The sequence below is a fragment of the Phoca vitulina genome, unplaced genomic scaffold (assembly GCF_004348235.1).
Source record: "Phoca vitulina isolate PV1807 unplaced genomic scaffold, GSC_HSeal_1.0 scaffold35, whole genome shotgun sequence".
NCBI classification, from domain to species: domain Eukaryota; kingdom Metazoa; phylum Chordata; class Mammalia; order Carnivora; family Phocidae; genus Phoca; species Phoca vitulina.
Window position 1 is genome coordinate 10,241,405 of NW_022589738.1, and position 14,067 is coordinate 10,255,471.

Below are 14,067 nucleotides of genomic sequence, written 5' to 3' on the forward strand. Positions count from 1 at the left end.
AGCTCGTGGGAAGTGAATGTTTTGGGAGCTTCCAACTTAGGGGAAGACTAGATGGATATGCATGAATGAAGTTTGCAGGAATTCTAGGACAGAATTCAGTAAGAAGTAAATGGTGCAGGGACTGTCCAGCTTGGAAGATAACTCTGCCATAGGTGTATGAATAATAGGTGCAGTCAGCCTAGGGGAAGAAATGATAGGATTTGCCTGGGTAGAGGTTGGTTCTAGCCTGTGGAAGGCATGGCAGAGGGTGTGTGGATGCAGAATATAGCCACCCTATGGGAGGGACCTGAGCAGCTTCATGGATGTAGGATTCAGACAGCCTGTATAGGACTTGACAAGATATGATGGTTGGCAGATGTTTGTGGCCTAGAGGATCACTCTGCAGGAGTTGCATGTGTGGAAGGCACAGCTGGCCTTATGTTATGTAATAGGAAGTGCATGAGTGGAGGGAGCATCCAACTTAGGACAGCAGACATTAGGAGAAGCATGGGTAGGGAAATAATTCTGCCTAAATTAGGATTCAGCAGGGGGTGCATAGCTATAGGGTGCAGCCAGTCTAAGCATGGAAGTTCATGTGTGGAAGAGTTTGCAGCCTATGGGAAGACTCTAGAATAGGTGCATGGATAGAGACTGCAGCCAGACTAATGGAGGTTGGAGTAGGAGGTATATGAGTAGAAGAGCATCCAGTCCAGGAGAGGATATTTCAGGAAGTATATTGGTGGAATGTGCAGCCAGCCTAGGAGAGGATTCGGCAGGATATACCTAGAAGGAGGGAACATCCAACACAGGAGAGGACATGGTGGGTGGTGCATGAATGGAAGGTACAGCCATCATAGGGAAACGTATGGTAGAGGTGTATTGGTGTGGGGTGCAGCCCATCTAGGGTTACACCTGGCAGGAGGTGTGTGTGCATAGAGATCATCCAATCTTGGGAAGGACTTGGCAGGAGGTAGCGTATGTGGCCAGATGAGGATAGAACCCAGCAGGAAGTACTTGAGAGGAGTGCACAAACAGCCTATTCATAGTATATTGGAGAAAATGCATGGTGAATAGAGCCGGCCTAAGATATATCTGGAAAAGAGAACTTAGGTGGAGAAGGCACTCAGGATTGTAGATGATGCGGTAATAGAGCCATTCAAAGAGGGAGTATCCTGCCTCAGAGAAGACCCAGTAGGAGGTTCCTAGGGTTGAATGCATCCAAACTAGGGGAGGATGCTGTGGTTAGAATGTTTGTGTCCTCCAAAATATACATATTGAAATCCTAATGCCCAATGTGATGATATTAGCAGGTGGGCCCTTTAGGAGATGTTTAAGCCATGAGGGTGGAGCCCTCATGAATAGAAATAGTGTCTTACGAATGGGGCTCCAGAGGGATCCCTTGCCCTTCTGCCTTGTGAACATACAGTGAGATGTATGTGACCCAGAAAAGGGCCCTCATCCAGCCTCCACGACTGTGAGCAATGAATTTCTGTTATTTATAAGCTACCCTGTTGTATTTTGTTACAGCAGCCTGAATAGACTAAGACAGAGGACTTGGCAGGAAATGCATGGGTGGAGGATTCAACCAGTTGTGGCGGGGTGCAGGCAAGGATATGACAGTAGGTGCATAGGTGAAGAAAAGATGCAAGCTAGGGTTAGACTCTGCAGGAGTTAGACTCTGCAGGATGTGCATAGACATAGGTTGCAGCCAGCTTAAGATACTTTCCGACAGGAAGTAAACGGATGGAGGAGGAATTCAGTCTAAAGGAGGATTCAACTGGAATGCATAAGTTGATGCAATCAGCCTAGGAGAGTTCCATCAAGAAGTACCTAGGTGAAGGGTGCAGGCAGCCTATCGGAAATGTCAGGAGCTGCATGGTTGGAAGGAATATACAAGCTAGAAGAGTATTCTGCAGTAAGTTCAGGTTAGAGAGTATAAGCTAGAAAGAGAAGGGCATGGTAGGTGGTACATTGGTGCAGAATGCAGCCAGCTTTGTGGAGGACTTTGCAAGATGTTCTTGGGTGCAGGGCTAGGTTAGCCTAGTCCAAGGGTGCAGCCAGAATAGGTAGGACATGGCCACTGGTGAAAGAATTCTGGATGGAGGTGATGTGTGAGGGTTCTGGAAGGACGTGACGACAGCCTTGAGGATGACTATGTAGAACGTGAATGGATGGAAAGGGGCAGGAGGTGCATGAGTGTTTGGTCCTCAGTCCAGAGAAGAATCTACCAGGAATGTCAAGAGTAAAGGAAGTGTCCTACCTAAGGTAGAATTCCGCAGGAAGTGCGTGAATATAGAGGGAGGCCAGCCTGGAGGAGTCACCAGTAGGCACTTGGGTGAACATGAATACTTGTAACAATGCTACCTATTAAAAAAAGTGACAATATAATATTTAATAAACACAATATTTAAATAAACACAAGTCCTTAATATGTATAGAAATGTAGGGTATTTGTCTGTTTTAAGGAGAATAATTTAGGACATGTAAATTAGAAATAAAATATACAATGTTATTTTGGTGAGATAAGAAATCTCTGCTTTTGAACAAATTACCATATGGGATGAAGAGTGAACTTTCACAACCTTTTACTAAGAGCAGAGAAGTCCTCCAAGGAAACATTGTCATTTTTACAGAGACAAAGCTGAATTCTAGGTTTGCATTGCTATAATATTTGATTCTAAAGGAACCACAAGCTTATTTTTATAATCTTATGAATAAGCACATCAAAATGGAGACAGATTTGGCAAAATTTTAACACAGATTCATGTTTCTTTTTATATTATCTTGTCTCAAACTTTCTTCAAGCTGCAAAACCTTCTTACTGTGATAATAAAAGATTGTTGGAATAATGGTTCAACTTCATTAAAAATAAATTTATATTTTTATAATGTTAAAAACTAGAAGTAATGCTACTATGCTTAATCAGTAAACCTGTATAAGTTTAGGAAAAACATACCCAAGTAGAAAAAAGTGTTTGTATTATACTTGACACTGATAAAGCAGAGAAGACATAGTTGTTCTTATTAAAAACTAAAGATTAAAGTAATCCTTTTCACCAAATATTTAAACTCTATGAATTTAAATTACTTTAAAAATATTTTAATTCCGGGCGCCTGGGTGGCTCAGTTGGTTAAGCAACTGCCTTCGGCTCAGGTCATGATCCTGGAGTCCCGGGATCGAGTCCCGCATCGGGCTCCCTGCTCGGCAGGGAGTCTGCTTCTCCCTCTGACCCTCCTCCCTCTCATGCTCTCTGTCTCTCATTCTCTCTCTCTCAAATAAATAAATAAAATCTTTAAAAAAAAAAAAAAATAAAAAAAAAAAATAAAATAAAAATAAAAATATTTTAATTCCAATATAGTTAATATACAGTGTTATATTAGTTTCAGGTGTACAGTATAGTGATTCAACAATTCCATCAATCACCCAGTGCTCATCACCAGTGCACTCCTTAATCCCCATTACCTATTTAAGCATCCCCCTCATCCACCTCCCCTCTGGTAACCACCAGTTTGTTCTCAAGAGTCTGTTTCTTGGCTTGTCTCTCTCTCTCTCTCTCTCTGTGTCTCTCTCTCTTTCCCCTTGCTCATTTGTTTTGTTTTTTAAATTCCACATACAAGTGAACTTATATGGTATTTGTCTTTCTCTGACTTACTTCACTTTGAATTTAAATTTTTGAAATGAATCTGAGTTAGTTTCTACGAGAATATTTTTGTTAATCAAGCACATTTAAAGGGTCAGAAATTTAATTTCATTATTTTCAGGCTATTTTAGGAATATTCAATTTATGTAAGCAATTATTTACCTAGATAATGTCAGTCAGGACAGAGCACCTTTAATTTCCGAGATTTTATAATCTTATGTATTAGTACCATGTGGAGGTAGGAAAACTTTTATATACTCACAAAATCAGAGATGAAGGCATTTCTGAATTACAGATACATAGATGTACAGGCACAGACAAATAGAGCTTATAGCCTCAGTTCTACAATTTCATCCATGGGTCAAGTATAAACACAGAAACAGTAAACCTCCCTGGTACAGATATCAAGTAGGTGTTCCCCTCCCAGAGGGCATGCCATTCTGAGTTGATTTGCGCTAAAAATAGACAAACAAAAAGACTGACAAACCAGATTCTCTGTTGTCTCTCACCCAGCAGGGACCAGATCTCTACAAACCATCAGTCTATTTAGAAAGATCCCAGATGGTCAGACTGTAAATATAAATTCTCACCAAATGACCAAGCAATTGCACTTTTAGGTATATACACAAGAAAATCGAAGCCAGGTGTTAACACAAAATCATGTACACAAGCAGCATTATTTATAATAGCCAAAATGTTGGAAACAGCCTACATGTCTATCAACTGATAAATGGATAAACAAAATGTGATATATGTATACAATGGATTATTCTCCAGCCATAAAAATAAATTATGTAGTGACACATGCTGTAATGTGGACAAACCTTGAAAACATGCTAAGTGAAAAAAGCCAGATACAAAATGTCTCACGTGAGTCCGTTTATATAAATGTCTAGAATAGGCAAACCTATATAGACAGAAAGTAGATTGTCTGCCAGGGACTAGTGGGGAGGGAGGACTAAGGAGTTACTGCTTTAATGGGTATGGAGTTTCTTCTGGGGGTGATGAAACTCTTCTGGAATCTGAAGTGATAGCGTCACAGCACTGTGAATGTATTAAAAAACAGTGAATTGTACTCTTAAAAATGGCCAAGATGGTGAATTTTATGTTATGTGGGCTTTACCTTACTAAGAAAATAAAACAAAAAGAAAACCAAAAACCAAGTTCCCAACCATGGCTATCAATAGCAGGGAATAACTTACTGGCTAAAAATGAACCAAAAACAAAACAGAAACACCAAACTACTAAGTAGAGAAGAAAACAAATTATAAACAGTTAACAGTGTACTAATTGGGGCATTGGAGTTACGTTGAAGAGCCAAGGAAAGACATGCCCGGGCTTTAAATGTCCATATGGTCCACTTTTCTGTCGTTGAAGTTTACCTGGCTCTGGTAGGTGAGACAATTAGACATATGGGTGTTTCTTCTAAAACAGTTAAAGATAATTATGAAAGAAGTATAAAATTATGGCACTCATTCACATATGAACACATGTTCCTTTTTTATGCTAGGCTATTAAAGTCACATAGAAAACGTTCCCTCATACAGAGGGTCCAGTCAACAGGGAGACCAGGTTTCTGTCACAGACGCTTCTAGGCCAGTCCTGATCAGGGGCCGCTGTCATCAATGACATCACAATGTCGGGTTGTCATAAAGGCAGCTCCCGGACCAGTGAGGGGCACAGTGGGCAGGAGGGAGCACTGGTACCCTGACAGACCCAGACCACTGGGAGCATCAGGCTGGGCTGATCAGGGCCAAACCCAACGAACATCATGTCTGGAAGAAGAAACCACCGGCACTCTCACAGACGTAAGAGGCACAGTCTGTCCCACTCCATGAGGGCCGAGCTCCAGCTCCCGGTTAGCCGCGTGGACCGCCTCCTGCGAGAGGGTCGCTATGCCCAGCGCCTGAGCTCATCTACACTGATCTTCCTCACCGGCATTCTCGAGTACCTGACGGCCAACATCCTGGAGCTGGCAGGCCAGGAGGCCCGCAACAACCACAAGATGCGCATCACCCCAGAGCACGTGCAGAGGGCCCTGGGCAACAACCAGCACCTGAGCCGCCTCTTTGAGAATAACACCTACTCTCAGGTGGAAGCCGTGCCCCAACCCAAGGAGTGGTGAGGCCCGGGTACCAAAGCTCACAACCTCATCTAGTCCCCAGTGCTGCGCATAGATGAGGGAGGCCTGCTCTTATGTCAGCAAAAGCCATTAAAGGATTTAAATCCAGGGCCATGCTTCTGACTGCTCTCTGTTTCTGTCCTTCTGAGCGGGAGGTGTCTGGGAGACATCCAGGAGATCTCCCATGGGGAGTGGAGGGTGCAAGGGGCAGTGGGTGTGGGAAGCTGGAGTCTGGTGTTTCAGGGAGCGGTTTCTCTGGGGACAGTGCGGGGAGTGGCCCTGGCGGGAGTGGCTGGTTGTGGGGGAGAGATCTCCCATGGGGAGTGGAGGGTGCAAGGGGCGGGCGGTGTGGGACGCTGGAGTCGGGTATTTCAGGGAGCAGTTTACTGGGGACAGTGTTTGCCGGGTGGGGGTGGGGGGATGGCCCTGCAGGGAGTAGCTGGTTGTGGGGGAAAGACGTCCTCACTGGCTCTGAGCAAGTCAAGGCCTGTGAGGCCAGGAGGTTGGCCAGGGGGGCGGGCAGGGGGTCTCCCGGCCATACTGAATTCCCAGAACGATGGTGGTAACCGGGGTGGGGCTGCAGACCAAGGCTGACGTGCTGCAGGCTTTATTGGTGGTAGGGGAACGTGCGGAGGTCAGGAGGAGATGGCAGTGGGGGGGGTGGGTAGAGAGGGTGGCATAGCAGTTGACGTGAACTTAATGGGGGGCAGGGGCCTTCCATGAAGATTGAGGAGCAATGGGAAACCGTGAAGAGGTATACAGGAAAGGAACTATGCTCAGCGTGATTTCATTCGTTTGTGCCCGGCCTCATTCCAAAAAAGGACTTGAGATAGGGATTATTAGCTAGTGCTGTGATACTCTGTGGAGTATATCCTGTCGTCTCTTGTGGACCCTGGTAAATAGGAACATCAAAGGTATTATCTGGCCTAAGACATGCAAGCCTTGAAGTTCTTAATAGATATTAATAGATTTATTTATTTATATATGTATTTATTTGAGAGGAAGGGGAGGGAGGGCCAGAGGATGAGGGGGAGAGAGAATCTTAAGCAGGTTCCACACTCAGTGCAGAGCCTGACTCGGGGCTCAATCTCACAACCCTGAGATTGTGACCTAAGTCAAAATCAAGAGCGGTTGCTTAACCGACTGAGCCACCCCAGGCACACCGTAACAGATTTATTTACAAATGTATTCCTTTATAAACACATTTATTAGTCTCATTCTCAGATGAAACACCTAACCTGTCTATGGTCATATATTTGATGGAGCGACCTAGAGTGAATGCCTGTTTGGAGAGGTATAAGTATGTTCTGTGTAAGTTCTGTCCCGAGTGGTGGACTCACAAGTACATACGATTCTTATAAACACTCTTGTGCTCTTTATGGTTAAAAATAGTTGTCACAGCAAGTGTTCTGGCAGCCTGTCCCCTTCCTGTGACTGTCAACATTTAACATTTTCTCCTGTTCATCGTCTGCTCAAGGGCCCCCCCTCTGTCGCCCCCTGGCCTGTCATAGAGGGCTGCTCAGAGGTTGCCCCAGAGGCTTCAACAATGGGATCAGAGGAGCTGGGCTGGCCAACTCAGTTCACCACTTTCTGGCCATGTGACCTTGGACAATCCTCTCTCCTCTCTGAGCAGCACTTTCCTCATGTGTGAAATGGGGACAATAAGAGTTCCTCCATCTTTGGATTTTCACAAAGATTAAGTTAATGTGTGCCTGTTAGCTGCTGCAGAACACAATGCCCGGCACAGAGTGTGCCCTTAATGAGTAGCTGCATGTCTCCCTTTCTGTAGACCAGATGCTTAGGGGTGCTTCTCCAAGTAGCCCCTGGGCCTGGCTCTCCCATGATGGCTGGACGCCTGGGCCTCTGGCTGTGAAACCACAGCTTTCTGAACCCTGTGGAGAGACAGGAGAGTGCCACGTAGAGGAAGAAGCCAGAGGTACACACCCGGGAACCAGACAGGCCTCGGCCTGGTTTCCTCTCTGCTCCCCTCTGCCTGGTGACTCACCCTCTCTCCGCCTCCTTCCACCATCTGTCAAAGTATGGAGCTGGCTTTGCCTTTGCCCGCTTCACAGGCGTGTCCTGACAATAACAGTGTCAGGGTTGTGTTTAGAGCTCATTGGAATATGCGCTTGTATAAATCCAAGAAACTTTTCTTGCTCCGTAATGCCATTCAATCCAGTATTTTCAGAAACCTCACTGTCAGGATGTCCAACCCCCAAAGTTGTCATTTGTTATGGAGAGCCAGGAAGCCCTCCTAGCCTTAGCCAAACTCAACAGTTACTCTTCCGTTCATCTGAGTAGCCAGCAGGCCTCTCCCAGCAGCTGCAGGTGAGATTCTCCTTCATCTGATCACAGGATAGCCCAGCATCGCCACCCCATCCCTGAAGCGGAGCATCTTTGTGTCCAGGGCATGGTTTCTCATATTCCAGTGTCCTTCAGCCAACAGGGAGTGCCTCCAGGGTGGGTAATGCCAGGGAATCCATCATTATGCTTAGATCTTGATATGTTGGTTAAATAGCTGATTTGTAGAAGCTGTTGATTTTGGCTTATGGCAGTGGCTTGTTTTAGTGCAAAATAGTCTCCTGGGTCCTTCACCAGAAGGCACAGCTAAGGAGGAATTCGTTAAAGGCCAGAGATGTGAGAGTAGTTGCATAAATTATGTCGGCTTAGCAGACCTGTATGGTCAGGCGGTCACCTCACGGTCCGTGCAGTCGTCGACAGTAATGGTCACTGTGACATGTGTAGGGAGCCAGGCTTCCTGGGCTCGCTCAGATTATCCAACGTCCGAGGCAGAGTTTGGAGTTTGAGCCTTAGTGACCTTACTGAGAACAGCCTTTGGGAACAGAGGCCTTTAAAGGCTGTAAGAAAGATGTTCCTTCCATAAACATCAGTACATCATTTCTCAAGCATAAGTTATAGAAAGGCAGCTCACAGAGCTAATCTGGACAGTAGATGGGCTTGCTAGTCCTCCACAGATGTTATGAAAGAAAATCAATTAGCTGCTAACATTTAATAATCAAAAAGAACTTTTTTCTTGAAGAAAGGACTTGGCAGAGGGTACGTTGGTGGAGGTATGGTAAGCCTAGTTGAGAATGTAGCTGGAAGTGCATGGGTGCTGGACACATGCATCCAGGTTAGGTGAGGGATCATCAGGAAGTCCATGAGTGAAGGATGCAGCAACTGTAGGACAGGAATCAGAAGGTGGTGCATGTGTGCAAGGTGCAGCCATCCTAGGCCTGATTGATAGAAGGTGAACAGGAAGAGGGAGAACCCAGCCTAGGGAGGATTGGGCAGGAGGAGTTGCATGAATGGAGAAAATACCCAGTCTGTGGTAAGACCTAGAAGGCTCTGCATGTTTGAAGGAAGCATCTAGCTTAGAGGAGGACTTCTAGGCTATGCGTTGGTAGGGGGAAACCAGCCTGGTGAAATAACCAACAACAGGTACCGCCATGGTGGGTGTAGCCAACGTAGGGGATGTGGGGGGTGGACATAATCTTGGGTGAGGCTTGACGGGAAGTACAAGGGAGGAAAGAGTATTCAGACTAGGGAAGAACTCAGTAGTGCCTAAATGGTAGATGAACACCCACCTTAGGGGCAGACACAGAAGGTGGTGCATGGAATGAGGTAGCATCTAGTCTGTGGTAGGACTGGACAGGAGGTGCATGGGTGAAATAAATAAAGGGGAACATCATGGAAGAGCTACATGAATGGAGGATTCCGACAGCCTTGGGGAGTGTTCAGCAAGAGGTGTAAAGATGGAGGGTACAGAGAGGCTAGGGGAGGAGCAGACCAGGGCATGTATGGCTGGTAGGAGCATTCAGCCTAGGGGAGTACTTGGCCAAAGGTTTATGAATAGTTGGCTGTGATAACTTAATAACTATTTTTGATACTCTGTAATTGATGATTTGGCATCATGAAGTCATTGAGCCATGCTAATGGCCCAAAGTTTTTCACATCTCTATCATCCTAGTGTTACCTTGAACATGAAGTAATCTTATTATAAACCCTCCAACCACTCACTAGCTTCAATACGTTTTGCTTCCTGCCTAGTAGGTGATGTCCTCACCTAGCTGCTTCTCACTGCATAGTAATAAATGTCCCAATTCTACTTAACTCCTCTCTCTGCTTCTCCCTACAAGTGACCCTATGTGGCTTGCTGGGACCTTCTGCCCTCTGGGGAACTGTGAGTAATAAACTCTTCTTTGAAAGGTGATTATCTCTTAGGTCTTTTATCTTACTTTATGTGATTGAAACAAATTGTGGGTATATTTTATTTATTTATTTTTAATTAATCAATTAATTAATTTACTTTTTATTATGTTAGTCACCATACAGTACATCATTATTTTTTGATGTAGTGTTCCATGATTCATTGTTTGCATATAACACCCAGTGCTCCATGCAATACGTGCCGTCCTTAATATCCATCACCGTGCTAACCCATCCCCCCACCCCCCTCCCCTCTAGAACCCTCAGTTTGTTTCTCAGAGTCCATAGTCTCTCATGGTTCATCTTCCTCTCCGATTTCCCTCCCTTCATTTTTCCCTTCCTTCTCCTAATGTCCTCCATGCTATTCCTTATGTTCCACAAATAAGTGAAACCATATGATAATTGACTTTCTCTGCTTGACTTGTTTCATTTAGCATAATCTCCTCCAGTCCCATCCATGTTGATGCAAAAGTTGGGTATTCATCCTTTCTGATGGCTGAGTAATATGCCATTGTACATATGGACCACATCTTCTTTATCCATTCATCTATCGAAGGGCATCTCGGCTCTTTCCACAGTTTGGCTATTGCAGACATTGCTGCTATGAACATTGGGGTGCATATGGCCCTTCTTTTCACTGCATCTGTATCTTTGGGGTAAATACCCAGTAGTGCAATTGCTGGGTCATAGGGTAGCTCTATTTTTAACTTTTTGAGGCACCTCCACACTGTTTTCCAACGTGGCTGTATCAACTTGCATTCCCACCAACAGTGTAAGATGGTTCCGCTTTCTCCACAGCCTCTCCAACATTTGTTGTTTCTTGCCTTGTCAATTTTTGCCATTCTAACTGGTGTAAGGTAGTATCTCAATGTGGTTTTGATTTGAATTTCCCTGATGGCAAATGATGATGAACATCTTTTCATGTGTCTGTCAGCCATTTGTATGTCTTCTTTGGAGAAGTGTCTGTTCATGTCTTCTGCCCATTTTTTGACTTATTTGTTTTTTGGGTGTTGAGTTTGAGAAGTTCTTTATAGATCTTGGATATCAGCCCTTTAGCTGTGGTGTCATTTGCAAATATCTTCTCCCATTCTGTGGGTTGCCTCTTTGTTTTGTTGACTGTTTCCTTTGCTGTGCAGAAGCTTTTTATCTTGATGAAGTCCCAAAACTTCATTTTTGCTTTTGTTTCCCTTGCCTTTGGAGACAAGTGTTGAAAGAAGTTGCTGTGGCCGATGTCGAAAAGGTTACTGCCTATGTTCTCGTCTATGATTTTGATGGATTCCCGTCTCATATTGAGATCTTTCATCCATTTTGAGTTTATCTTTGTGTATGGTGTAAGAGAATGGTCGAGTTTCATTCTTCTGTATATAGCTGTCGCGGGTACATTTTAAAACGGGTAGTCTGGTGACTGATGGGGATGACATGCCTCTGGGTTTACTAAGTGAATCCAACAGACAGTAAATACTGTGGGAATGTGCTGCTGGCTGTTGGCTGCTGGCGCTTTACTGGCCATTGCATTGTGCTGTGTCTGTATGGTATTGCAGTGGTTCTGCAATCTAAATTATAGCAGAGCTCAAAAAGCTTAATCCTCTCTGAGTGGCTGTCTAGTTTAGGGTGCTGTAATCTGGACAAGGTGGTCCCCATCTGGCTCCTTAAGTGTTTATAATGTGCCTAATCTGGGGAAGAAAGCCTAGGGTAGTTGGCTATTGTACTGTGTAAAGGTCCTTCCAAAGAAACAGAAAGTGGTTACCTCTTTCCCAATATAGGTGTGTCTTATCCACTAAACCTCCAGTAGGGCTAAAATCTGTAGGAACTACTCAGCTAGAAGCAACTTCCTTTCTCATAGGTGCTAGGCACACTGGCTTGTCTTGTAGCAGAAAATCGCCCACCTAGAGATATCCTTACACTGAAAAGACCCACTGACCAGTCACATGGTCCACTCTTTTCACAGAGACTTTGGCTCCTTGCAATCACTTTTGTGTTGTTGACAAAGACCTTTGCTCTTGTCTTTCTTGTTGCTGTATTGCACAACATTGTCATATTGTCTCTGAACCTTGTGGGTTATAAGAGTTCATATCCTTAGAAGCCCTTGGCACAATATTTAATGAAAAAAAAATGGAAGGATAAGAAACATCTGATTCTAGCATCTCCAAAAACTCCTGATGATGTACTCAGTTTAATTAATACTTATAAAATACCACAAGAACACTCTTGAGTGGTCCTCAGTGCTTCAGCATGTTAGAAACAAAGCATAAGAAAAAATCAGGCAGTGTCACATTTGCCTTCTTGGAGATTGACTCTGATCCCTTGGATGTCAAGTGGGATACCTTAGAAAGGCAGGCCAATACCAAACCACTGCTGCAGGTATTTCTTGTAAACACCCAATGGATAAAAACTGTGGGGAGTGAACAGGAAATAGAGACAAAGACTCAAAACTTTGTAAGGCTAAAAATACAAACCATCTTATAGGACTTTGTATAGAGAGTTTAGGAAAAGGGGGCATACTAGGTTCTAAAGGTCTTTACTACTGGCTCCAAGCTCTGGCTTATGGTCTAAGAAATGAGGCAATTAGTGGGAATAGCCCAGGACCCCTAAATACATGGTTTACCCAGGGATGCTCACATTCTCTGAGAGAAGTTTTATGTAGGGTTAGATTGCTCCCTGCATGCCCTGCCTAGACTCACACCTTTACTCAGTACACCTATCAAACAGTTGAAAGTGACACTTATGAGCCAGGTCAGAGCAGCCCCCAGACAATTGCTATGCTGAGTGAGCCCCTCCTATTACTGCATTGAATGTTTATGGCCTGGGAATGGGCTCACCCTAGCATAGCCACAGTCTCTGCTAAGGCTCATAATAAACAGCAAGCAGTAGAGGAGGCCAAAACATTATTACTCAAGATTGGCATGGTTTGGTGGGTTTATTGTTTTGTAGAAAACCCTGACCCTGCAGATAATGAAGCGATTTCAAACGCAGAGTCTGCTCTCTTTGACTCAGAATCCAGGGAACTTTTCCTAAATAAGTCCCTTCGAAGTTATAAACCTGTCCTTTCTCTGATGGGCTCAGCGCACACATTTAGGGAAGCCCTAGAGGGAATAAATATCCTAGTTGACTTGAGAGCGACTCACCCAACAATAAGCCCGTTTTAGTTTATCAGAACCAGCCACTGGCTGGATCCTCTAGGCAGTTCCCCCCAGCAACATCCTCTACTGCTGGAAACTTTCTCTTGGGGGAATTATCATTTCCTGAGACTCCTACAGACCTCATAACTTTGCAGCCATTTCAAATGCTCAGACTACTCAAGAAGGCATTTCTTCATTTAGGACCTTTCCCTAATCCATAACCAGCCCCTGCTGAGGCACTGCAGAGCTTTCAGCCATCATCCCCAGACAAACCTATATATTGGCAACTTAGAGACATGGCCATCCCTCATGAAAAAATGTCGGGCCAATTTACTTTTAAACTCCAGCAGTTGAAAAACGTGCTAGATGTTGTAGCAAGTTTCCTTCAGTTGATATGGGAAACCCTACTCAGCCAGAGGCTGGCATTATCAGTTCCTAGTTCAAGGAGTCCTAATGCCACATGTCTTATTCTGACCTTCGACAGTGGCTATCACCTAGCCCCTTCCCCTAGGGTGATGACAACTCACTGGATCTTGTCCCACTGTGGGGACACCTGCACAGAAACTACTCTGATGGTCTATTGGAGCCCATAAGATAACCGACTTTTCCTGGCTCTTTTAGATACTGGGTATAAGTCAATTATTCAGGGTAACTCTTCCCTTTTAAAAAAAAATACAGCAACCTATTTAAAATGCAGGGCATATTGGATCACCCCATTCAGGGCAGATGGGTCACACATGATGTTATGATTGGATCTATCAACGTAAGTAAATTTACAGTGCTGGTAGTCCCTCTGTCTCTGATCTGTCTGATCTTAGGCATGGACACCATTTTGGAAAATCTTTTAAATTGGAACAAACCAAAACCAGTAGCACTTGCTGTGGGACTTGCTCAGTGGGAACCTGTGAATCTTCCACCTCCCTTTAAGATTGTTGGTATGCCTCAGTGCAAACTACAACACTGTGGAGCTGGACACAGGCCCATTATTTCAGATCTTT

The 14,067-nt window shown here is 44.5% G+C and overlaps 1 protein-coding gene across 1 annotated transcript; it reads left to right on the forward strand.

The window, feature by feature from the left end:
* Positions 1-5,390: 5,390 nt before the first annotated feature.
* On the forward strand, positions 5,391-5,744 carry LOC116646010 (histone H2A-Bbd type 1-like). Its single transcript, XM_032426489.1, has one exon. It carries the CDS (start codon positions 5,391-5,393, stop codon positions 5,742-5,744), a length of 354 nt encoding a protein of 117 aa, XP_032282380.1.
* Positions 5,745-14,067: the final 8,323 nt, after the last annotated feature.